This window comes from Brassica rapa, chromosome A04 (assembly GCF_000309985.2).
Source record: "Brassica rapa cultivar Chiifu-401-42 chromosome A04, CAAS_Brap_v3.01, whole genome shotgun sequence".
NCBI lineage: Eukaryota > Viridiplantae > Streptophyta > Magnoliopsida > Brassicales > Brassicaceae > Brassica > Brassica rapa.
In genome coordinates this window covers 8,320,242-8,346,350 of record NC_024798.2, presented here as the reverse complement: position 1 = coordinate 8,346,350, position 26,109 = coordinate 8,320,242, and the positions used below count along the sequence as shown (strand labels likewise).

General features: G+C 33.7%; 3 protein-coding genes, 1 long non-coding RNA gene and 1 other non-coding gene across 7 annotated transcripts; 3 read left to right on the top strand and 2 right to left on the bottom strand.

Annotated features, from left to right (window-relative positions):
- LOC103863743 (ADP-ribosylation factor-like protein 8c) lies at window positions 1-1,647 on the top strand. Its single transcript, XM_009141493.3, has 5 exons — window positions 1-260; window positions 612-693; window positions 778-932; window positions 1,015-1,176; window positions 1,251-1,647. The coding sequence occupies exons 1-5, from the start codon at window positions 223-225 to the stop codon at window positions 1,366-1,368; spliced, it is 555 nt and encodes a 184-aa protein (XP_009139741.1). The 5' UTR covers window positions 1-222; the 3' UTR covers window positions 1,369-1,647.
- Window positions 1,648-3,711: 2,064 nt separating this feature from the next.
- Window positions 3,712-3,862, top strand: LOC117133834. The gene has a single exon (XR_004457877.1). It is a non-coding gene; the product is annotated as a U4 spliceosomal RNA (small nuclear RNA).
- A 4,336-nt stretch (window positions 3,863-8,198) lies between these two features.
- Window positions 8,199-9,414, bottom strand: LOC103863742 (15.7 kDa heat shock protein, peroxisomal). The gene is made up of 2 exons (XM_009141492.3): window positions 9,167-9,414; window positions 8,199-8,731 (listed from the first exon to the last, which is right to left on the bottom strand). Exons 1-2 carry the CDS (start codon window positions 9,285-9,287, stop codon window positions 8,433-8,435), a joined length of 420 nt encoding a protein of 139 aa, XP_009139740.1. The 5' UTR covers window positions 9,288-9,414; the 3' UTR covers window positions 8,199-8,432.
- A 292-nt stretch (window positions 9,415-9,706) lies between these two features.
- On the bottom strand, window positions 9,707-13,851 carry LOC103863862 (E3 ubiquitin-protein ligase AIP2). Of its 3 annotated transcripts, none has more exons than XM_033290022.1 (3): window positions 10,632-13,851; window positions 10,376-10,545; window positions 9,707-10,045 (listed from the first exon to the last, which is right to left on the bottom strand). In XM_033290022.1, exon 1 carries the CDS (start codon window positions 12,373-12,375, stop codon window positions 11,743-11,745), a length of 633 nt encoding a protein of 210 aa, XP_033145913.1. In that variant the 5' UTR covers window positions 12,376-13,851; the 3' UTR covers window positions 9,707-10,045; window positions 10,376-10,545; window positions 10,632-11,742. The 3 variants fall into 3 exon arrangements, with proteins under 3 accessions (XP_033145913.1, XP_033145914.1, XP_033145912.1); XM_033290023.1 differs by having other exon boundaries at window positions 10,734-13,851; XM_033290021.1 differs by having other exon boundaries at window positions 10,376-13,851.
- Window positions 13,852-17,755: 3,904 nt separating this feature from the next.
- On the top strand, window positions 17,756-22,231 carry LOC117133555. Its single transcript, XR_004457433.1, has 2 exons — window positions 17,756-19,580; window positions 19,612-22,231. It is a non-coding gene; the product is annotated as an uncharacterized LOC117133555 (long non-coding RNA).
- Window positions 22,232-26,109: the final 3,878 nt, after the last annotated feature.

The following is a 26,109-nucleotide window of genomic DNA, read 5'->3' as shown; positions in this document are numbered from 1 at the left end:
ATGAATATGTGACATGTAAGGCAGCAACAAAAGCGTGACAGAGACTGAGGAGACACCGTTTTTCACAAACCGCCAAAATATATATATATATATTTACCCTTTAAGGTCACAGATTCTTCTTCGCTCTGCTTCTCTCATTTTTACCCAGAAACAACACAATCGAACTAGGGCTAAGATAATAATCCGAGTGTTTAACCGTCGAAAAGATCGATTCTTTGGAAGATGGGTCTATGGGATTCGCTTCTAAACTGGCTCAGGAGGTAATACTTTCTCTCTGTACCCCTTGTGTTGAGATTTTGTATAAAGTTCATCTCTTTTGTTAATCAAGTTGGTTTAAGTGAAGTAGTTGGTGTAGTTATAATTAATCAGTTATCTCATAAAGAGTCAACTAAACTGTGTTGCTTTTGTTTCAGAAACTTACAACTTTTCTTGAGTTTCTTTGTTTTGTTGGGTTGTATTCTTTATTGTTACATAAACATTGTATGAGTTAATTTTTCATTAACCAATCTACTGTTCATTTAGATGTTCTTGTGCATTAGTTTCTCTTTTAGTATTGAATTATAATTTCAACCCGAATCAGTATTTGCTTAATGTTGGTTGCTCTTTGCCAGCTTGTTCTTCAAACAAGAGATGGAGCTCTCACTCGTTGGCCTTCAGAATGCTGGAAAGACTTCTCTTGTCAATGCCATCGCTGTGAGTAAATCCATATTCTTTCAGTCCATAGGTAGTGTGTTATGGGATTAAACCGGTTCTTGTTTCCTTTGGATTTGGTCAAAGACTGGAGGTTACAGTGAAGATATGATACCAACAGTGGGGTTTAACATGAGGAAAGTCACTAAAGGAAACGTTACCATCAAGATTTGGGATCTTGGAGGTCAACGAAGGTTCCGTACCATGTGGGAGCGTTACTGTCGTGGAGTTTCCGCCATTGTGTAACTATATCCTTTTCCGATATCCTTGAAGTTTACTATTTGTTAGACAAATCTTGATGTATTGTGTTGATAATATTTGCAGGTATGTGATTGACGCTGCAGATCGAGACAGTGTACCGATATCAAGAAGTGAGTTGCATGATCTGTTAACGAAACCGTCCTTGAACGGCATTCCTCTTTTGATCCTAGGCAACAAGATTGATAAGTCTGAAGCTCTCTCCAAGCCAGCTTTGGTTGATCAACTGTAAGTTTTTACTGGGAACAACTCTTTCGAGACCGGTCTGACTTTGAGGATGACTCTGGTTTGTTTTGATGCAGAGGGCTTGATTCCGTAGCAGACAGAGAGGTTTGTTGTTACATGATCTCGTGTAAGGACTCGATAAACATCGATGCAGTAATTGATTGGCTCATTAAGCACTCCAGAACCGCTAAATAAGCAGCAGACAGCCAACGAGTTCATCTATCTCATCGGTGCAGAGGAGGAGACAGGCTTTGTGTGTTTGGTTTCTTGATGTTGTTTATTTGTCGAGAATCAATCAGATATGTAAATCACTAGCTTTTGGTTTCTTCTTGCTCTTCTTCATCTTATTATCTTAAACCTTGTTTTACATTCTTCAGAGTTACAGAAAAACACTTTCCTTTTATACATTCTGTTAAGCATATGCTTGTTGTACTTGTGAAAATAAGAGACCCGGTTGGTTTACTCCAGTTAGAGCCAAAGCTTTCTGATAAAGTAAATCTTCAGCTTTTTGGGTTAAATCTTGTTTACACTGCTTGAAAATACAGTATTTTCAAATGTTGAACTTTGGTAAACATACTCTTAGTTGAACTGTTGAATTACACTGTCCAATTTTATGCAACCTTTAGGTTTATAAAGAAAACCAGAAACCGGTTTAATCCGGTTATATTAAATTTATAAGCATTTTGGTTTGCTTTTTTGGGTCCTAATCATAGAATCGTGTTTACAATTCGTGAAATCATTTGAAACTAGGTTAAGATCCGCGCCTTGCGCGGGATAAATTTTTTAAGTATTATATATTTTTTACATATTATAAAATAATAAATATATGTTAAATAATTAAAAATTTAGTAACTATTACGTATATAATTAAATTGGTACAAATACTTAAATAAATTTTATTAATCGAGACAAACACTCTTTCTATTTTATATATGTTATAAAATTAAGTTTACATGATATTAACATAAATATATAGTACATTTTTAATATTTACATCTGTTAAAAAATATTTTATACACATATTATTTTTGATCGTTTGTATTTCTTTATAACAAAAAAATTTAAATCAATGATAACAATAAAAAATTTGTGGGATGTTTAATAGTTTTAGTAATTTATAATTTTAAAAACATATTCAATGCAAAATTTTAAATCTAAATATTAAGTTGTCAATAATTGTTCAAAATGTTTATCAAAAATATTTAAAGCAAATTTGAAATTAAAATACTTATGTATTTTATATGGTATACAATTTATTTTAAAAAATATTAATATACATATATATAATATTTATTAAATGAGACTTCCTACTTAAGTAATTTCGTAATCATTTGTATCTTGTTATAACATAAATTTTAAACCATGGATCATAAAAATTTCAATGTGAGATTTTTAACAACTTTAGTCATTTAGATTTGTTTTTAAAAATTCAAAATATAGCATATACAAAAAAATCTAAATTTTTATTATATAGTTTGATGTGGTTATTTAATTTATTTTAATAAGTTAATTTTTTTTAAAAATGATAGAGAATAGAGTAACTTTATTAAATCTTTATTATTCAAAATCATTAATTGTCATATATACTTTAGCCACATTAGGTAATTCCGTAATTTTTATTTAAGAAAACAATGAAAAAAATTTATAATTAATTTATGGTTAGTTTAATAAAAAGCTTATTATATATTTATGTGGACCAACATATTTTTCTAAGGATTCTAAAAATGATTGTGGTGATGACATGTGGCTACAAAAATATGTTGTAATGCTTCTCTTTTAATATATAAGGGATTTTAATAGTTTTAGTCATTTATTATCGTTTTTAAAAATTCAAAATATAACATATACGAAAAAATCTAAATTTTATTTTTATAGCTAATTTGATTGTTTAATTTATTTTAATAATATAAAATTAAACAAAAAATGATGGAGGAAATATACATTGTTATCAAATCTTTATTATTAAACTCATTAATTGTCATATATATATTAGTCATTTATGGTAATTCCGTAGGTTTTATTTAAGGAAAGAAAATATCATATCATATCATTATATCATATAGTTTGACCAATTTATGTATCTAACAACATATAAAAATCGAATGTGGACCTACTTATTTTTCAATCGAATGTAATTGACTACCTAATTGAGTGCCACCTATGCATTGGGGCTTCTTTTAATTAATACAAAATTGAGGTTACATCTTTTCAAATGTTCCTCAATTAATATATAAGGGATACTGGTAAGCACACTACTTGGATTTGCGAAGTAAATTGACGAATTTTATTTCACAGGTAAACCAAAACCCGGTTTAATCCTAAGAGCTTGATTTTTGGGGGTTTGGAGGATTTGGGTGATGGGGAGATCGTTCTTTTATGACGTTTCAAGCTCGCAAGAGACCAGCAAGTTGTTTAAATAATAAAATAATTCGCAAACGGCACGGTGTGTAAAAGAGAAACATCCCACATCGGAACTTAATGTCAAGCTGATTTGTTTCGCTTCCGTATAAAAAAAGGGCCTTCTGTCTTTTAGTAATTATCTTTGCGCTTGGGGCAATGACGCAGCTAATGAGGTACTAACCGAGGCGCGTCTATTGCTGGTTGAAAACTATTTCCAAACCCCCTCCTGGGCCTAAGCTTGTCTTGGGCCTTCGAGAATTTCTGGAAGGGCTCCTTTCGGGGTAAAGCCCTACAATATTCAGTTTAATACTTATCAGCCGTAAGGGCACGTGATTTGTTGTAGTATACGGTCAAACAATCCTCATAAAGTTAATTAACCGGCTCGATTAGATTAGAGCGAGGACCAAAAAAAAGCTGAGAACATCCTATTGGTAGATTGAATGTATGGTTTTAGACTTACTTAACAAAAACATTTAACCGAACTTAATCCTTTTTATGGTCTTGATCTCTCTGTGTTCTTCTTGATATATGAAACATTAGGTCTGGAAAAAATCTGAAACCCCATATATGAACTTTGATTGATAATTAGTATTCGTTTGGAAATGTAAATGTATATTAGTGGATGACAATTAGCTACATAACAGATAATCTAAAAACTCAAATCCAAAAAATCCTATCTAAAATTTTAAATTAATACTAGATTTTGATCCGCGTTTAGAAAGCGCGAGTTTATTTTCAAAATTAAATATATTTTTTTCAAATAATTTCTATATAAGATAATGTATAAGTTTGTGTTAGGGGTGGGCAAAAAATCCGAACCGAACCGATCGAACCGAACCGACTGAACCGAAACCGATTTGAACCAAACCAAAGTCCATTTCAAATCATTCGGTTGAAGATTTTCCCAATCCGAATGATTCAGTTCAGTTCGGTTTCAACCGAACCGAACCGATAAACCGAAGTGTTTTTATCGTTATTTAAATTAAAAATATTAGTGATATCAAGATATTAAAATCCTAAGACTTAGCCCAAGTAATTTCCTTTTGCACGAAGGAAATCCTAATATAATTTGATTTCCATGACACTTCATCTAACTTTTGTAATATTTGTCATCAAGCCCACATAATTTCCATGTTAATTGTTATAAAGTTATAAACTATATTTGTAACTTTTAAAAAGATTTTTATTTGGTTTTATATTGAATTTAATTTACATACTTAATTTTTTATTATGACCAACGCGATTATTTCATGACAACCATACATTTATGTATTAAAACATGATTTCTTGTACAATAAATAAACTAAGAGAAATCCGATTAAATCGAATCGAACCGAAATACAAACTGAATCGAATACAAACCGAACCGAATATAAACCAAACCGAACATAACTGAACCGAAATCGATCCAAACCAAACTAACTATGGTTTACTTCAGCTAGAAAAATTCTAGAACCAAACTAACCAAACCGAACCGAACTCGAACCGAACCGATAAAATAACCGAAGTGCCCACCCCTAGTTTGTGTACATTTACCGGGTGCACTAAACCGTATCAAACTGAAAAAAGAAACAAAACAAAATTAATCTGAATTTCATAAATAACCAAATATATTCTATATTTTTGAAAAAAAAAAAATAAATCGAACTGAAAACCAAATGAGTACTTAAATTTTTAAAATATAAATTATATTCCTAGAAATATTAATTATATTTAACTTCTAAATAACCAAATATCCTAAAAATACTATTTATAAACTAAATTATGCAAAAAAAAATATTAATGACTCGAATATTTCTATTCAAATAATTAATAGTTAATTATTTATCCTATATTTTTTTTCCAAACAACCTAAACTATCCGATTTAAAGCCTAAGATATTTTACATTTGTGAAAATTCAATAGAACGTATCATATGCATTGTTAGAATTTGTAAAGTAAATAAATATGTTATATTCAAACCAATATGTTTTTTACTAATTCCATTTAAATCTCCAACCCGTATAGAACCATTTGATATTTTTATGATAAGATTAATCATTTAATTCATATATAAGAATGTAACATCAAATCCTAATAATTGATTGCATGTAATTAATCAAATTAATGTTTATAGTTGAATAGTTGACATTAAGGTTTTTAGTTTCCAATTCACGTAAAAATGAAAAACAAATTGTTATACAGCAGAGGATTCTCCATTACAACCTATATTAAAATAACTTAACCATTGAAATTTTTATACTATTAATTGAACTATATCTGGTAATGATCACGTCATGTGTAAACATATTTGAATAATCTATCATATATTCATGAGGAGTTATTGTTAGAGTAATTATATAATAGATTATGAGTGAATAATAAATGAGTTCATTTAAATAGGTAAAATATTCATATAGTTAAAGAAATATAAGGTAAGACCAAAAAATAGTTAAGTCTAATGAAATGGTCCAAACAACCTTGTTTAAGTAGATTTTTTAAGATTCATTCTCTTTTAGTAGTATAGATTTTAAATAGGTAGGAGTAGCATTTGCTTAAATTTGGTTGGGATCATTGCAAATTTTGGATTTGGATATCCATTTAAATTATATGAACTTTAAAAAAAACCCAAATATACCTATAATTCTCAAACTCGAAAGATAAAAATAATATAAAGTATTTTAATCTATTAAAACTAAAGTATATTTTATACTTAACCCTCGCTTTTCCACAATAATTACCATTACATGCCACTGACTTAAACCATTCATATTAAATTATCAAATTAACTCAATTTGATTTACTTATTTTATTGATACGTATAATTGCTGTGACTCACCATTAATATATAATTCCTTTTTGGTTAATATTTCCTATAGATACGATATATTTGCAGATACTAGGCTTTCATTATAAGCAATGATTATAGGCCATAAGATCCCTAAATATCTAACTGTTATATACGTAAATAGTAACTTGGATCAATAAAATCATTATATTTCTTTTTTTTAAGAAGAATATTCTATTTTGTGGTCGCTATAATCTTCCAATATATAACGCAACCCATATCATTGGGTCATCTAATTGTATATATTCAATCTGAAATATTACGAGTCTGAATATATTTGAATCATATTCATATATTTAAATATATTAATTATTTTTAGATTTAATATACAAAATTATCAAAAATATATAAGATATTTTGAAATTGTCCAATCTAAAATAGGTAAAAAATATTCAAAACTCCAAAATATTTAAAATATATATTAATTCTATATATAAATATTCACGTTAAAACAATTTTACGTGAAACTTAAAAGTTGAATGGTCAGGAGGTTTAGCCAAGGAAGGCTTTGATTACCTATTTCATCTACGTGATGTTTCTTTTTTTTTATGGTATCTACTGATGTTGGTTTTGTTTCCCTTTTTTCATTATACCCTGTTACCTTTTCCCTAGTCATTTGGCTAGAACCTTATTCAATGAATTATTCATTGACAAAAAAAAAAAACAATTTTACGTGAAACTTAAATATTTTGGCATATATTATTCAAATTCATATGTTATATATTAATTATATTTTGAAATTTGGAAAAACTAAAATATATAAAAATTTTAAACTTTTACAAAATATTTTACGAGTTATCTGAATCTGAACCAAACTTACAGAGATTGAACCAAACTTGTACCAAAATTTATAAATACCTCAATATGGTTGAAATCTTCAAACTCAAAAACTCACAATCCAAATAAATCCGAACCAAACCAAATTGGAGACCCAAATCCGAATGAATACCAACATCGTATAAATATATTTGAAAAGGATAACCAATCATATTTGATTTATAAAAATAAAACAAATATCCGCGCGGGTCTGCGGATCAAAGTCTAGTATAAATTAAAATATAAGACTAAGTACCTAAAATTGACATAAAACTGGTTTGTTGAATATTTAGGTGGAAATCAAGTAAGTATTTCAAATATTTTCTGTGTTTCGAATACTTTGGCTATTTTCAAAATGTTATTTGTAGCTATCTTCAAATAAATTAGATATTTTCATATAATTTAAATATATTATAGATATGTTACTTAAAACTAAACAATATATATAAGTATATAATTGTGATCCAGATATATTCGAATTTTTAAACTAATGACAAATAAATATTTGGATTGTGTCGTATCAGTTTTTCAAATATTAAAATTTTTATATGTTTAGTATTTCAAATATTAAAATATTATAAGGTTAGACTTGATTCAGTTCTTTTCTTCAGATATTCAAAACTTGAATAAACACCTTAAATATTTAATTACATGTGTTCCTAGTCTGATATATAAAAGACTTGAGCATCAACAAAAATTAACCAACGAAATGAGTTTGGATTCTAAATAAGTTTTAAACATAATTATAAATTGTACTTGCACCTGAAATATTATTAACCGAATAGGACCTAAAATGTAAAACTATAACAAAACTAACGAGGCTAAATCTGAAAATTCAAAAACGTGATCCAAATGGATTTCCTAACAATATAATCCAATTTTGTACAAACTTTATGAAAACCAACCTGCTTAATTCAGTTATACTTCAGAGCCTTACTAGCGATGTAAATCGATAAGCGTTTGATTTATGATTTATCTTTGGTTTGAGATCTAATAAGCGTTTGTTTACAGTACTAAATCAAACTTTAATACATGAATTTATGAAGTATAAAGCCCATTTTGATTTGAATTTTTGGCTCATGAAAACCAAAACTCAATTACACGGGGTTTGGTTTTGAGTCTTGTCGGATTCATTAAGTACTACTACTCCACAGTCTACATTTATTCAAACTTTAGGCTAATGAAAACCAAAAGCCGGTTCACACCGGTATAAACTTCAGAGCTTGCTAATGATATTGATATTCCGTACTTTAGAGGATTTGGGTGATGTGTCTTTGGGAACGACCACCGTGAGGAGACCGTTATCCACGTAGGCTTTTACTTGGTCGGTTTTCACATTTTCCGGCAACTCAATCCGTCGGAGAAACTCTCCTTTACTGGAAAAAGCTTCTCTCTCCGCCACATGCCACACCAAATCCTCTTTCTTTTCTTTTTCTTCCTTCTTCAGTCCTTCTCCTTTAATGCTTAGAACGTTTCCTTCTTCAATTTGCACTTTTATGTCTTCTTTATTGTATCCTAATAACAAAATAATCCATGGAATGTTGTTTAGGTTAAGAAAATAGTCTAAAATAAAAGAACAACCCTAAATCATAGAAGAAAACTATCTGAAAAACATAATAAAATATGAATTTTAACTTTTTAAGCTCTAAAACTAAAATGAAATTAATTCGATAAACAAGAAGAGCGTAGTTGCAGACATCATTTAATTTTAACATAATTGTATGTATACTAGTCTCTTGAACCATTTTTATTATATTCGATTTTCCCTTACAAAAACAAAAAACTGTCACTAAACTTTTGAAAATTAAAACTGAGTGTCGTAAAATTCCTCAAATTTGTTTTAAATTACCAGAATAAGTTATCCAAATTACACACCATTACTTATCATGAATTTGACACATACCCTTAGTGAAAATTTCAAATAATAATAATTTGTTTATTTATTTTTACCTGGAACGTTAACTTTGAAGATATGAGCGTTTGGAGATTCCATCCAATCAATCAGAGCCGTTGATCCTCCTGACCATTCACGAAATCTCCGAAATGGATACCAGAATATTCCATCCGCCATTTGTTTTCTTCTCTTTTTTCTTCTTTAGCGGAGCTTATTTCCAAAACAAACTTGTGTATATATAGTATATGACGAGAGGAAATGAGTAAGAGTCTAGACAGTTCTTTGTTATCTTGTTTTTTATCATCTATCCAGAACATTGGAGAAGACGAAAGAGGGGTCAGTGTGACCTACGGGCCGGAGTACAATGCTATCGTGGATATCGATTATTTCAACCGTTGGATGAAAATTCAGGACACAAACAATTGCACTTTTTATTTAAGTTAAATCGATTAACATCTTCAGAGCATGATTATCCCTAGCACCCCTAATGGGGTGCTTAATCATTTTTTAGTAATAAATGTGTGTTAAGAACTTTAAATAAGATACCTCTAAATTTTTGTCCTCCAATGCAAGTATCTTATTTTGAGATTCTTAAAAAAAATTAAGCATTGTTTTATTTAAGATAAAATTTATAGGAATATATGTATAAAACCATTTGCAAAACATGGAAGTTTGGAATCTGAATACCATAATCACAAGCAACTAGAGAATCAAAGGAAGCCTGCTTTTATATTAGCATAGGAGGAAGGCAAAGAAACATTTACGGCTCTTTTTGTCTAAAGTAGGAGGGCGAAGAACAACATGCATAGTGATGACCATTCCGGGAAGTTCGCCAACGGGAAGCGTTGATTCAGCCAGTGTCCTATTGTTGTCTAGTATCTTCCCGGCATTGATGAGCTTCACATCATTTAGAGTCTTAGGAATGTTTTCTGAGTCTATCAAAACAGAGAGAAACACTTGAAAACTTCAGTCCCAACACAACCTTAAGCAGCAAGAAAATTCTAAACAAGGTTACAAAACATCTAAACAGCGAAAAGCAATACACAACTTCGGTCATCAATCTTCTTGCCACAGTATAACCTTTTAATTATCTGTTAAATTCTCAAATTTACAAAGTTCAGTACCTAATAACTTAAGCCAATAAAACGTTCGGTAGACATTAAAACATTACAGAAACAAAGAAAATGATGGAAAGGCAGAAACAAGAAGTAAAGAATATGAAGTTTTTTTTATACAAGCAAACATAACGATGGAACATATGTTACCTTTAGGCCATCAGCGAATTTAAACTTGAGCTCTATCCAATCTTCACCTGCCATCTCTCTCTATTCCCTCCCACAAAACAACACAAAAATCCCAAATACAAAAAAGTCTTCGCCTTTTCTCTCTGGGGAATATCATCGAACACAAGATGGGCCCTTTTTGCCAATTCAACCTAAAAAACGAAAACCCAAATCAAATTTCGTAGAAAACTCCAAGACCCTGTTGCTGAAGAAGGATTCACTGCGAAAAGATACAGACTTTTATCCTCTTCTTGAAGAACAGATCCAATTATAATTGAAGGGTTTTTCGATTTAAGAAAGAATGAAACATAAAGAATATGGAGAAGAAGAAAAGAGAGACGCTTTGGTGTTGCTGAGGAGGAGATCAACCGAGAAGAAGAAGAGGAGTAGTGAATCATCTCTTTGCTCGTTGAGAGAGAGAAAGGAGTTTCAGACCAAACTCTCTCTAATTGTAACACGTGTCCCTTAAGACCCGGCGCTTCCTTCTCCTAATTAAGCGTCGCTGCTTCAGATAATTGTCATTTTTCTTTTTCTTTAATTACAAAATAATCTAAGCACCTCTCCTAAGATCTCGCGTTAATGGTGGTCTCAGGTCACTCACTCAGTTTTTATGATACTATTTAGTTGTTGTTGCAGTTCATCCTCTTCATTATATTTTAACAAAGAAAATATATATATCTCTGTCTCAATCTTTATTGGCTACACCACTTCATATGTTGGGAAATTCATAAAGAAAGGTTTTTTCCATAACAACGTTATATTACTACAACTGAAGAAAAAATTCAAATTTTATACCAAAAGATGTGGCTGTAGATTTCTTCAGTGATGATGTAAAGTTTGAAGCTTCATGTCTGATGTCTGTTCTGTTTCAGTCAGAACCTTTCTTATCTTTTAACTTTTTGCAGCTGAAGAATGTTTTTGTTAAAGATAAACAAGCAAAACTGAGCTCTAGGCATATCTCATCTGTTAAGAAGAACATATGATCGTCGCTGAGGATCAGAACAAGCGATCGTGGATCAGAAGATGTTGTATGGAATCTGCAGTATCCAATTCAAATGCAGGCAAGGCAATATAATAATGAAAAATTCTCAAGAGACAAATGCATCAAACAGGAAGATCAAACTGCAGAAACATGAAAGTAGAGATAAGAGTCAACAAGCCATCAATATGCACATTATACAACGAAGTAGTAACCTGTTGTTTTCAAGTAAAAAAATGAAGATTTTTTTATCTTATTCAGAATTTAATCCATAAACAAAGTTATGCTTCTGATGAATAACTGCAAGTAAAAAATTATCTAAAAAAAGGTCAATGTCAAACGAAATATTCAAAACCCTGAAACTTCTAGTCTATGAACAATCCATTATTTGATTCTCTGCTTCTTGATCTTCCATAGGAACAGTACTCCGACACAAGGGACACGAGTTTTGCCGACTAAGCCATTCAAAGAGACAACCTTGATGGAACACATGTTTGCATTGAGGCATCCAGATGATGTTTTCGTGACTGACCGAAAAATCTTCAATACAAATCGAACACTGAATATCAATTGTTTCTTTCAGATCCATCGGTTCGATTCTCTGTTCTTTCAGTAATCTCTTGATAACTGATATTGAACGTTCTTTCAGATCCTTAGGTCGCCTGTCTTGGATGAAATTGATATTGACTGTTACAAAAACAGGTTCTCGAAGAGAAATATCAATAGCAAGTGAATGATTGATCTCACCGTCGATTACTTCACCTAATTGTCGAGATTGAGGAACCTCTTGTTCGTGAAGGAACTGAGAGAGATCACTTGCAGTGAAGCCGTCACGTGGCTTATAGCAGATGCGATATGATCCTAAATGTGTTGCCACTCCACTTTCGTCTTCGAGGATCAGTTCGTGTAGACGGATCAAGACTGTGTTCGTAGACTCCATGTTTTGAGCTAGGTTAGACACCAACGTGGTGACTTCGACTGTGTCATTAGTTTCTGTCTCCATGGCCGCAGAAAAAAGGAAGAAGGACGCAAATCCTAATTTCAGATGTGATAAAGATGAAGATTGCTTATCTTAACCAGAGAAAGAGATACCAGAATCGATTTCGAATCATATATATATAGACAGAGAGGGATGTTTTATTTCCTTTTTTCTAAAACTCTATATTGATCCGACCGTTGATTTGTAGTTTCCTTTTTCACAATTTGGGGTTTATTGTACCGGAATTAAATCTAAAAGTAAATGTTTGCTAACCAGCTCGGTTTGTTATGGTTTAGCGGTTAACCGACAGTTGATTTGCTTGGTAACAGGCTTGGTTTGGAATTAAATCTAAAAAAACTAATGTTTTGTAACCGGCTCGGTTTCTGAGATCAGACCGTTGATGCTGAACTTGAGTTTTCTATGACATAGGGTTCTCTTCTACCAAAGTATGAAATTTGTTAGTGACTGCAGGTTCTTCAGAGATGATGGATGGCAATGAACCTTCTGGTCTGTTCTCTGTTTCAGTTAGAACCTTTTTTTCCATATTTGTTAATCCGGCAATAGCTCTGAAACCTTTTTTTGATTAATGTTTTGCAGCTGGAGGATGTTTGTTTCACAGAGGATCAATGATTACTAGCTAGAGTAGTATATGAGGAATCTGATCATATGCTTACTGATCAGAGAAAGGGACTATTGATTGAAGATGTATGTATGAAATTTTCAGTACACAGTATGAGTGCAACAATGATGGATGAAAATGTAAGACTATGAAAGTAGTGAAAAAGAACCAACAAGTCCAATATGTACTTTCAGTTACATGTAACATATATGTTACACTGCAATAAGATCAAGAGAGGTATTAGAACAAATATTTCAACTTTTATACTAGAAAGTTACAAAATTTCCAATCATATACCCAATTAATGTGAGAAATCATTCAAAAACCCTAAGCCGATCTCTAAACTCCAAACCCTAATCTGATATCTTTTCTAAGACTCTGTTTCTTGATCCAAGCCGTAAGGAACACTCCGGCACAAGGGACATGAGTTTTGCCGACCAAGCCACTCGAAGAGACAATCTTGATGAAACCTATGCAAACACTTAGGCATCTCAATGATTTTTGCATGGCTCTTGGACAAATCCTCAATACAAATCGAACACTGAATCTCGTTTTTCTTGACTTCAACTCTCTATTCGTCGGCTAACCTCTGGAGAACTTCACCGGAAGCACCTCTCGACGGAGTAGGTTCATCAGGTGGAAAGACCAAACGTGTCTCTCTGATGAAATTGACAGTGACGAATACTGTAGTTTTGTAAAAAAAATTTATGATATTTCACACACTCGTCTACAACTTTACAACAGTTTAGCACATATATAATCTAAAGGTTTCCTAGAAGCAAAGGCTTCTCAAAACACAACCCACGTAATATTACAGATGTCTAAACATAGTTACTTGCTTTCCACATGCAAGTCATACCAAAATAGATTACGTAATCACTTGACCACCTTGCAACATCTTTGACTAAGGCACTTTCTAACAAATCTCTTCCTTGCCTTAGTTCCTGCAAACACCTAGTTTGTTTCTCAGATATTCAAACCTTGCTTTTGGTAAAGCTTTGGTGAATACATCAGCGATTTGATCATTTGTTTTGCAGTACACCAACTTTATCTCTCCATTCTTCTGTTCTTCTCTTAAATGATACAGCTTGATATTGAAATGCTTGGTTTTGCCATGAAAAACAGAATCCTTTGAGATAGCAATAGCAGCTTGATTATCAACAAATATCTCTGTTGGTTCCTCTTGCTCCATATGTAGATCAGTAAGTAGTTTTCTGATCCAAACTGCTTGATTTACCGAGGCATTTGCTGCAACATACTCTGCTTCTGCAGTACTCTGAGCTATAACGTCCTGTTTCTTTGAACACCATGAAAACATTCCTGATCCAAAAGTGAAATAGAAACCTGTTGTGCTTCTCATATCATCAATAGATCCAGCCCAATCACTATCAGAAAATCCAGTAAGCTTGGGACTGTGAGAACATGTATACTTGATGCCATACTCTGTTGTTCCTCTAACATATCTCAAGATTCTTTTTGCAGCTTGAAAATGTATTTCACTGGCACAATGCATAAACCTTGAGAGAGAACTTACAGAAAACATTATGTCAGGTCTGGTGGATGTGAGATACATCAAGCAACCAATCAAGCTTCTGTATTTATTTTCATCTATCTTTTCAGCTCCATCTTCTTTGCTGAATTTCTCCTTTTGATTCATTGGTGTGTCTGTTCCCTTGCAATCTTCCATCTGAAACTTCTTAAGAATCTCTTTTGCATACTTCCTTTGATGTATAATAATTCCATCACCTTTTTGTTGCACTTCCATTCCCAGAAAATAAGACATCAAACCGAGATCTGTCATCTCAAAGGCTTTGAGAATTTCAGACTTGAAAGCGCCCAATAAAATCTCGTTATTTCCGGTCACAAGCTGGTCATCAACATAAATGGAAACCACAAGTAAATTACCACTTGTCTCTTTGATATAAAATGTAGCTTCACTTTGACTTTTGACAAATCCCATCTTCTGAAGATGATCATCAATTCTTGTGTACCATACTCTTGGTGCCTGTCTAAGACCATACAAAGCTTTTTTCAACAAATAGACTTTATCCTCTTGTTCCTTTACTCTAAACCCAGCAGGCTGTTCTACATATATTTCTTCTTCAAGATAGCCATTTAGAAAAGCTGATTTGACATCTAAATGAAATACTTTCCAAGTATTTTGAGCAGCCAATGCAAGCATCATTCGTATTGTGTCTAACCTTGCCACTGGAGCAAAGGTTTCTGAAAAATCCACTCCATATATTTGGCTATAGCCCTTCGCCACTAATCTGGCTTTATGCTTGTTTATAGATCCATCAGCATTGAGTTTGGTCCTATAAACCCATTTAACACCAATGATCTTTCTGTCTGATGGCCTGTCTACTAGCTGCCAAGTATCATTTTTATCAATCATTCTAAGCTCTTCATTCATTGCTTCAACCCAGCTTTGATCCTTTTCAGCATCCTCATATTCACCAGGTTCAAAGACAGCAATATTGCAATTTTGATAGATGTCAGACAGTAATCTTGTACCTCTCACTGGAATATCATCGATGTTATCTCCAGTGTCTCGTAAAATCCTAGGCACCTGTTCTGAATCTGATTGCTCCCAATTCCATTGTTTATCTTCCATAAAAGTCACATCTCTGCTTACCAAAAGCTTTTCATTTTGAGGATGAAAGATTCTGTAAGCTTTGCAGGAATCACTGTAACCAACAAACACCCCAGGTTCTGCCTTCTTGTCAAGCTTATCTCGTTTCACATATGGAACATGAGTGAAACAAAGACAACCAAACGTCTTCAGATTACACATGTTTGGCTTGTACCCATACCAGACTTCATATGGTGTCTTTTTGTCCAAGGCTCTTGTTGGTAACCTACTGAGTAAGAATACTGCAGTATTTGCAGCTTCTGCCCATAACTTCTTTGGAAGCTCTTTTTCATGCAACATGCATCTTGTCATCTCCATAATGCTTCGATTTTTTTCTCTCACTTACACCATTTTGTTGAGGGCTGTATGGAGCTGTAAACTGATGCTCAATACCGGATTCTTCACAAAACTTTCCAAAAGTCTTATTTGTGTATTCAGTCCCATTATCAGACCTCAAAATTTGCAACTTGCAACCACTTTGATTTTCCACCCAAGCCTTGAATTTCCAGAATATGTTAGGTACCTCACTCTTGAATTTAATGAAGTAAATCCAACAAAATCTGCTGTAATCATCAATGAACACAATATAATACTTACTACCATTCAAGGATGGTGTGCTCATAGGACCTCCAACATCCGTGTGTACTAGCTGCAGCTTTTTTGTAGCTCTCCAAGTTGTTTGAGGAAATGGTTTTCTTGTGATTTTTCCATATTGACAAGATGAACAATCTCCTAACTCACTTTCCAACAATGGAATTCCTTTTACCATGTCGTTTTTCTGCATATAAAGAATTCCACCATGATGAAAATGACCAAGCCGTTTATGCCATAAACTTGCATTGCTGATTGTGCTTGTGTAAGCCATATGGTCTTCCTCCATAAGGTTTAGATGAAAGCTTTTCGATCTCATTCTAATTCTGAACAAGTCACATCCTTTTGCATCTTGTATCAAACACCATTTGTCTTCAAAAATGACTTTGAAGCCTTTCTCTAGCAATTGTCCAACACTTAGTAGATTCTGATTGATTTGAGGCACATAAAGAACATCTTGAATATACTTGACACCTGTTACACTTTCGATGGCCACCGTTCCTTGCCCTTTAATGGAAAGAAAATCACCATTTCCAATTCTTACTTTAGAAGTAACAGATGTGTCTAATACCTTGAACAGTTCCTCATCGTTGGTCATATGGTTTGTACAACCACTGTCAATCAACCAAGAATCACTTGAGAGGTTAGCTGCTATAGAGCTTGTTGCGACAAACAATTTTCCTTCATTTTCTTCAATCATAGCATTTGCTTCATCCTTTTGTTGTGTCTTGCAAACTCGCTCCACATGACCGAGTTTACCACATTTTCTGCATTTAATATCTGGTCTCCACCAACACTTTCTTTCTTCATGACCTGTCTTCTTGCAGTGAGGACAGGTTTCATTGCTATTAGGTTTGTATATCCGTTTATCTGAAACTCCCTTTGCTTGAAAAGCCTCTTGAGTTTCATTATTTGCTTGAAAAGCTCCTTCCATTGATCCTTCTTCTCGCATTGATCGTCTTTGCTCTTGAGCTTGCATTGCATTTACCAATTCTGCTAAAGAGATTTTGGATAAATCTTTGGTTTCTTCAAGTGAAGAGATTTTAGATTCATATCTCTCAGGTATGGATACCAAAATCTTCTCTACAATTCTTTCATCTGAGAAGTCCTTACCAAGCAATCTCACCTTGTTGACAATACTTAGTAGCTTATTTGAATATTCTCTTATGGTCTCTGTCTCCTTCATTTTCTGAATCTCAAACTCCCGAATCAGATTAAGTATTTGCATGTTCTTGGTTCTTTCATTTCCTTCATACTCTTTTTTGAGATATTCCCAAATGCTTTTTGCTGATCCTAGATTCATTACTCTTGTAAATATGGTGCTTGACAGAGCAGAGAATAAACATGCCTTGGCTTTAGACTTCCTTGTCTTCTTTTCTTTGTGATTTCTAAGCTGGGCTAGTGTGGGATTTTCAGGCAGGGGAAACACTTCATAATCTTCTTCTATAGCCTCCCAAAGATCAAGAGCTTCAAGATGAACCGTCATCCTAACTTCCCAAGCTTGGTAATTTTCACCATCGAATACAGGTGGTGTGCTGGAGAAATTTGTTTCTGTTTCCATCAAAGATCCCTTAAGAAAAGTGCTCTGATACCAGTTTGTAGTTTTGTAAAAAATTTTTATGATATTTCACACACTCGTCTACAACTTTACAACAGTTTAGCACATATATAATCTAAAGGTTTCCTAGAAGCAAAGGCTTCTCAAAACACAACCCACGTAATATTACAGATGTCTAAACATAGTTACTTGCTTTCCACATGCAAGTCATACCAAAATAGATTACGTAATCACTTGACCACCTTGCAACATCTTTGACTAAGGCACTTTCTAACAAATACGAAAGCTGGCTCTCTAAGGGAATTGTCATTAGCAAGTTCGCGACTGATAACAAGAGCGATCTTTTGACCTAGAAACTGAGACTCGGGAACTTGTTCGTCGCGAAGGAGTCGAGAGAGATGATGCGGCGTGAAGCCGCCGCTTGGGTTCAGGTTGATGTTATCCGATGTTAAAACTTGTACCACTCCTGTTTCGTCTTGGATGAGTTCTTGTAAGAGGATCTCGACTGTGTTCGTGAATATTTTAGGTAGGTTCGCCACCAGCGTGTAGACTTTCAGTGTATCAAATTCTGTTTCCATGGCCGCAAGAAAAACAAAAAGAAAGAAAGATAAACCTTAATTTCGAAAGTAAAGAAAACGAAGATTGTTGAGACAGATAGTGAAAGAGAAATCGATTTCCGAATGAGTGTTCTGTAGTATATAAGGATATTTTGGTTACTTCCTTTTTTAAAGACAGATCATTACTATTTTCTTTTTTCTAAAATCCGAACGTTAACTAATTGATCACATTACCGAAAAAAGGAAAAAAAAAAGAATAACTGTACCGGAATTCAACCCAGAAGAATCTCTTCTTTTTTGTATAAGTTCGGTTTATTATGGTTTAGCTATTGAGATTCTAATTAATAGGCATCTCCTAGAGAAAGAAGAAAACAACTGTTGTAAATATCCTCTCCAGCTTGTGATTCTACCTATGCTTAGTGATACAGAACCAAACCAAACCAAACCGCTTTATCGTCCCATATGATATTTTTTTTACTGTGGATGTGGCACTGTTACTGATGAAATCATAACCAGAGTAAATCGACACCTGATTTTGTGGGTGGAGCATTGATGAAATTAGAAACAGAGTAAATCGACAATGATTTGGAATATGGCATCCTGTCCTGTTTTCTCCTATACGATTGGGATTGTCTCCCACTCGTTCACGTTTTATATTTTGTCTAGTTAGGCAGCCCTTTTGCCTTCTCATATAGAGTTCATACATCTCTAAACAAATACCTCAAATCCTGGAAGTGTTAAAACGCCTTAGGGATAGTGTCCTCTTTTTGCTTCTTTCTTGAATGGTAAGGGCTGATCAATTCACTTCCGAGTAGGATTGTAACATCTCGGCTGATAGTAAAAGACTTAATAAAATTGATTAAGTTGTACATCTAGAGAGTTAGACGTACTTTAGTCATGTGTAGGTTCACCTAATAAGAATGTTGCGTTTGATGAGAGGGAGTGAATTGTAACATCTCGATTTATGGTATATAGTGAAAGACTTAATATATTTAATTTGGTTATATATATCACCAAAATACAGTTACCTTTTCGATTACCCAAACAGTTTTTTTTTTATAAAACTAAGCATGCATGGAAATTGGTTATGCGGTGATTGCACCAAAAAAAAAGTAAACAAAATTTTCGAATCTTTACAAAATTAACGTACCGGTCGAACATGACGAGTGAACGGGTTCATCATATTGGCCCATTAGCCACGCACGGCTGGAACGTTTAAAGGGTGTTCTCTTCTCCGTTAATATTCTAAGCAGAAATACCTATTCAAACAATGTATACAGATATGACAAGGAGTTAAAAGAAGCGTTTTTGAAGTCAAGATGAAGAAACGAAAAACAGTTCATGCCATACGAAAAATAGGATAAAGGTGGAAGAGGAGAGAACGTGAAGATGAGATCCAGTCCATCTGACACTCTTTTGATCTCAACTTGAGTTTTCTATGTGTAATATAGTGTGTTATTTGTATATTACTTTTAAGATTGGTCCAACGATGTCGGAATTGCTAAGGATTAATCATCACAGTCCTTTAAAAAAAAAAAAAATCTAATTGTGATCTGATTATATAGTGAATTACACCTTCAGTAAGTCAGTCAATAATTCATGATACTTGTAAACAATTTCATCTTATAAGAACTAATTAACATAAGGATGAGTGTCAACAATTCGCAACATAATCGAAACCCCTGAAGATGTAACGTTTTCGAGTTTCTGTTTCTTGATCGTATTCCTAGGTCGTACGAATCTCCGGCACAACGGACACGAGTTTTTCCGACCAAGCCACTCGAAAAGACAGTTTTGATGAAACATATGCAAACAGTTAGGCATCTCAATGATGCTTTGTTGACTCTTGGACAAATCCTCGATGCAAATTGAACACATAGCTTCTATATTTCTGTTCAAATCCACTCTATGTTCTTCCACCAACCTCTGTAAAACTTCAAACGAAGCAGGAACATCAGACGGCACAACCAAACGTCTCTCTTTGATGAATTCAACTTCGACGTTCACGAAGACAGGCTCTCGGAGAGTTTTATCATTGCTAAGTGAACGATTGATTTCATTAGCGATCTTTTCACCTATGTGTTGAGATTCATCAACTTGTTGGCCACGAAGGAGTTCAGAGATATGACTTGGCGTGAAGCAGTGTGGCTCCAAGCGAATGTAACGTGATCTTATATGTATCACGTCTTCGGTAAAATCTTCAATCAGATTGTGTACACGGATAGAGAGAATGTTCATAGACTCCATGTTTAGCGCTAGATTCATCACCTTCGTTTCAACTTCAATTATATTAGTTTCTTCTATATCCATGGCACTAGTAGAAGAAGATTCAAACGACAATAAACCCTAAATAATTCCGTATTAGAAAAGATGATGATTTTTTTTGGGTCTTAAGAGGGAGAGAAAGACTTTGAGATTGAAATCCTTGGGGAACGAGTGAGAGCATAATATATATATATAGAGAGAGCGATGTTGCAAAACTAGGTCTTTATTTCCTTATTTTTGCAAGTTTTTTTTTAATTTCCTTATTTTTTGTAAAACTTGATCATTTATTGATCGTTATTTCCTTATTTCGTTTCTTTTTGTTAAAAGCCAAGTTGTTTCCTTTTTCATTTTAAATAACTGACCGTTAAATAATTTGTTTTTGTACCTTTGGATTATATACAATTCCACGTCTGGTCCATTTTTAACGCAAACCCATTACGGACCCAATTCATTTAGCCCAACCAAACCCATCAGTAATGCGTGGATTTTAATATTATTTGGTCCAATTTTGAAAATCTGAACACAATATATTTTAAGTCACTTTTTATCTTCTCTGATAAAACATTTGGGGATATATGCAAACCCTAATTGCAAGTCACCATTGTTCTACCATAAATTCAGACCAAAATTTTAACCAAGTGACAGTGTACTCGAGTTCTGGTATCCTTCTCTTCATGTTATATTTTAAATGTTGTATTGTAGTATATAATATAGATAAAAATATTTTCAAAAATATTATATTCCTTTTAAAATTACTCCATGAATACTTCCTGATTTTTAAGTAATTTACTAGGCCCGGGTCGGCCGCGTGTATAGCACCTAGCAAAATTTTGAACAGAGATATATATATATATATATATAAGTGTTACACGAGACCAATGGTTCAATTCAATTATATTCACACCATTAAAATTTTGACTCTATAGCTGATAATATTCTATCAATCCATTTGATCACGGTCATGCGAGTTGACTTTGCCTCTGCTCAAGACTGTACGGCCGATCTTCTCTTTGGCAGGGTAACAATATTGACTGAATTTGGGTCCAACAGTAACTACTCGATTGGTAGTTGGGCAGATGATTGATGCCAACAAATCGATATAGTTGATATTGCACTACGTTCTGATGAGTATGATGAAGATTACAGAGAGGAACATGCTATTGAGTACCAAAGTCTTGCTATGTAAGAAAGAGTTATCCATCACTTCTCCAGAATAGAGGAAGCAAAATCGATCGCCGGCAATTGCTCACCATCGATCGACCCTCATTCCACACCGACATCCGAGGTAAAACAAGAAGTTGATACATATTATGGGTATCTAACACCTGATGAATTTGCTATTTTCATGGACCCAGGAGGCCAAGACGAGCTATAGATGGACGTGTTCTACAATTATCCAGAGAAGATATTGCAGACATCTGTGAGATGGCCAATGGACCAGACAACCTCTTCCTTCAACAACGTAGAGATTCAGAGTACCAGCGTAGGGTTATAGACGAGCTGTTTGGTACGGCTTGTGGTTTAGAAACGCGTTACGAGCATCAGAAACGAACACGAGGTCAAAAATCGATCGACGGTCCAGTCCCACCATCGATCGACGATTGCTTAGAGTTCGGACGGAGAGCCTATAATCAGAACAGACAGAGGAGATTTCATTGTAAAAAGAGAGATGAGTATGTTGTCTACAGAGATGATCATGGATATGCACGAGTTGTAGATGGTAGAGGCATCCATGTGTCAAAGGAGGACTTCAGAGCCATTCTGGAAAGAGCTACAATGCACGAACGCTCTTATATATGTCTTCCTGAACATGCAGAGGGATACACTCAGTCCATGCCAGAGCCATACACTTACAACAAAGAAGAGGTTGATGAGAGGGTACAAGGGATCTATAGAGCCTTAAGGATGTCATAAGATGATTTCTACAAGAGGCTTGATGATGTCTACTACCCATTCGACAACAGTATCAGCTGGCGGACTACACACACAGACGAGATGAAGCAGGACATAGCTCCGATTCAGCAGCAACAAACGACCAGAGCACGAGCTTCAAAATTGATCGATGGTGACACCTAAAAATCGATCGATTCTCATCTCGCATTATTCGAGGAAAGGCCACAGTCATTCGTAGATAGTCTTGATAAGGTTAATTTTTCTCAGGAGCTGATGAAAGAGGAAATCAATCAGGAATTGAAGGATACCTCAGAGTAGACATATGCCAGACTCAGAATGCATAAGGGGAGCATTGGACATCTTGAGAGGAGGATGCATACAGTGGAAGGTACACTAGAAGTATTGAAGAATCACTGGACCAGAGCAGAAGAGGCCATAAGAAGCTTCATTGGTACATGGTTCCAGAAGGACAAATACGCTGTAGACACTTGCTTCCCAGCAAGTACTCTTTCACCTCCATACTAGCCACACACTTCCAAATTCAACCTAAATGACTATAACAAAGCTCTGAGTAGAAGACAACCCAATATTAGGTAATTTTATTTGGTTTTATTCTATAAGTTACTGATTATCGTTTTTAATTTTTTGCAGGTCAAAAAAACTAAAAAAGAACCGAGTAGACGTGCGCCCAAATCGACCGATGAGACCAGGTCGACATCGATCGACAGTGCAACACCAGAAATGATTGACAGTACCATCATTCTATTGATCGATCCCGAGTCCGGTCATGTATATCGATACGACTTGTTACGTTGAGTCCTTATGATTTATATTTTCACCATAACTCCGACTGGATTTACATTGGGGACAATGTAATTTAAGTTTCGGGGGAGGTTTACTAATATCAATTTACTTTGTGAGTCTTATTTCTCACAATGTTTTCAAAAAGGTTTAATTGAGTCAAGAAGGGGACAATGAGCTTTTTTGATTTATACTTATTATCTAACCACTATTTAGCACCATTCTTAGATTTATTGATCATAGAGTATACTAGAGAAGCTAAAGTGGATCACCTGCCAGTTAGTCACACTTGCTGAGATTGTTTGAAGGAACCAAAGTTGACTTCCAACCTAATTGAGCTTGAATTGCTTGACTTGGGGCTTGGTATACAAGGGATCAGATTCCTCTTATAAGTCTGGAAGGTAAAGTGTGATAATTCCCATCTCTCTCCCCTTCAGATCGAAAAGGATCCGAACATGATTTGGTGGCCAAAACCATTAAGGCTTGCTTTATAAAGAATTCTGGAAGAGATCAAAATGATTCGAACATGACTTGGTGGCTGCAACCATTAAGACTTGATTCATTAAGAAGTCTAGAAAATAAATATAGGTCAAAAAAAAGTGAACATAACCTGGTGGCGGCAATATTCAGGGCTTGATTCATGGAAGCCTGTCATTTATCTCAGTCAATGGAGAGAATAAAAAATACCCCGCAAAAGAAGTAGACATTGACTGAGAGAAGTGAGAAGAGAGAGAGAGCAAATGAACTCCTATTGAAGAGAATATTTGTTGGTCCAAATACTTGTTTGAGTAAAAGTCCATGTGTCCTTTGATCGATACTCCTAATAAATCCTACACTTTTATTTTATGCAAGAAATGAAGTCAGTAGAGGAGTTAGCCAGACATGATTAGTTAAGTTAAGTTGTTGAGTCAATGGATTTGGTTGCTAAACTAGGATATTACATATATATAGTTTCTTTAAGGTTGATGTTGATTTGAGGGGCTGAAACATTGTAGAGGTGATGATACTGAGTTTTTAAATCATGTGATTCTCTGCTGTTTTCAAACCTCTTTCAGAAAGAATACTCTTGTTTTTCTTGACGACAAGCAAAATGGTAAGTATGGGGGAGTTGATATACCATGGATTTTACTCATTATTAGCCGTGGTATATAAGTAGTTTAGGATATAGTTATTGTGTTTTGGAGTCTATTTACTATGTTTTCAGGTTCATGAGTGTTTTGGAATAAAGTGATGATTTTTTAGACCCGACCTGGCCATCGAGCAGACAAGATGTCGACGATCAGAGATAAAAATCGATCAATGCACACACTGTGCCATCGATCGACGGCGAAGCGAGAAAGGCTCGAATTGGTTCCAGCTGACTTTAAGCCCAAGTCAACACCAAATTACAAGATTATCCTTGACGAGTTTTAACCTAATACTTATGTGCTTTGTCAATTGTGGAGGTAAAGTATGCTTTCTTGTTTTCTAGTTTTCATACTTAGAATTTTAGGTTTGGAGAGAAGATCCAAGACTCATTCAGATATTTGTATTGGAGCTCCAGTTTTCTTACTCTCATCTATTCTATGCAGTTTTTTATCTCTTGTTATGAATTGCTTTGTGATGTCTGAATAATTCATTTGTTAGATTTAGGGTTCAAATAGGTTATGATGGATTAACCCAAATAAAAAAATTGTTAAGTTGTGATATTCATCAATAGGATTATGCTTATTGTTTGTTCTAAAGTAGCTAACTAGAACATTGATCTAGGTTGATAGGTTTAGGCATTAGGTTAACTTATTTACTTGAATAATCCTTATTGAGCTGGATCTGTTAGAAACAAACGAGAGTTGATCTAGCAAATCTAGCGAACATAGTTCAACCTGTCCGTAAAGCTTGCTAGGAAAAAACATCGATCGATTATCGTATAGATAAATCGATTGACTTTCTGAAGGGCGCTTCGATCAACAACCGCGAGGGAAAATCGATCGATGCTTTCTCGGATCAACAAACAACATCTGAGATCTTGAGACTCTAGACAATAGATAATCTAGTAAGACGAGAGTTGATAGATTATTGCTAAGTTGAGTTCTATAATATCATGCATGCAACATTAGCCTCTATATGATTACAATCCTAATTATGTGAATAGAAACTCTAGGTCTAACACTTTCTTAATATTATTTCCAACCTCAATCAAACGAACAAGTATCTTGTTCAACCTTGATATTTAAGATTAATCATACTGAACCTAGCTTAATCGATGCTGATTAGAATTTATCGTTTGCCTTAGTTCTTTGTGGATTTGATCCCTAAGTACTACAATTGAACCTTTTATTTGAGAGAATAAATTACTCTTTAGGACAATTTGGGTGACATCAAATATAAATTATTAAAAAAAAAAAACAATAATAAAAATCTCATTTTAGTGTTGAAAAGCTGTGTCTTCTCATAAAAGTAACATAGATTACTTTTCTTTCCATCTTGCAACTATTGAATTTTGTTTTAAAGTAACTAAAATATTTCAGTAAGTGCCTTTTTATAATTATTAGTTTTCAAAGTTGTGTCTTCTCATTATAAAAGATTTATTGATGATAAGAATCTCATTTAATGTTGAAAGGTTATGTATGTTCATTAAAAACTGAGATTAGTTTTATTTTTATAACATGCAACTATTAGAAAAGTTTTTAAAAGTAGTTAAAATCTCAATAAATGTTTTCTACAATTATTAGTATTAAGAGTTGTGTTTCTCGATATAAAGACAACTTATTTTTTAAAATTAATAATAAAAATCTCATTTTAGTGTCAATAGCTTGTGTGTTTTCATTAAAAAAAACTGGTATTATCTTTGTTTCTCCAACAT

What these genes read in the sequence shown, in the direction of transcription:
- LOC103863743 (XM_009141493.3), top strand. Translation starts at nt 223, where the DNA reads ATGGGTCTATGGGATTCGCTTCTAAACTGGCTCAGGAG. An exon ending in CTCTTGTCAATGCCATCGCT is followed by an intron (nt 694 to 777) that starts GTGAGTAAATCC and finishes ATTTGGTCAAAG; the next exon opens with ACTGGAGGTTACAGTGAAGA. An exon ending in CGTGGAGTTTCCGCCATTGT is followed by an intron (nt 933 to 1,014) that starts GTAACTATATCC and finishes TAATATTTGCAG; the next exon opens with GTATGTGATTGACGCTGCAG.
- LOC103863742 (XM_009141492.3), bottom strand. Translation starts at nt 9,287, where the DNA reads ATGGCGGATGGAATATTCTGGTATCCATTTCGGAGATTTCGTGAATGG. An exon ending in CTTCAAAGTTAACGTTCCAG is followed by an intron (nt 8,732 to 9,166) that starts GTAAAAATAAAT and finishes TTTTGTTATTAG; the next exon opens with GATACAATAAAGAAGACATA.
- LOC103863862 (XM_033290021.1), bottom strand. Translation starts at nt 12,375, where the DNA reads ATGGAGACAGAAACTAATGACACAGTCGAAGTCACCACGTTGGTGTCT.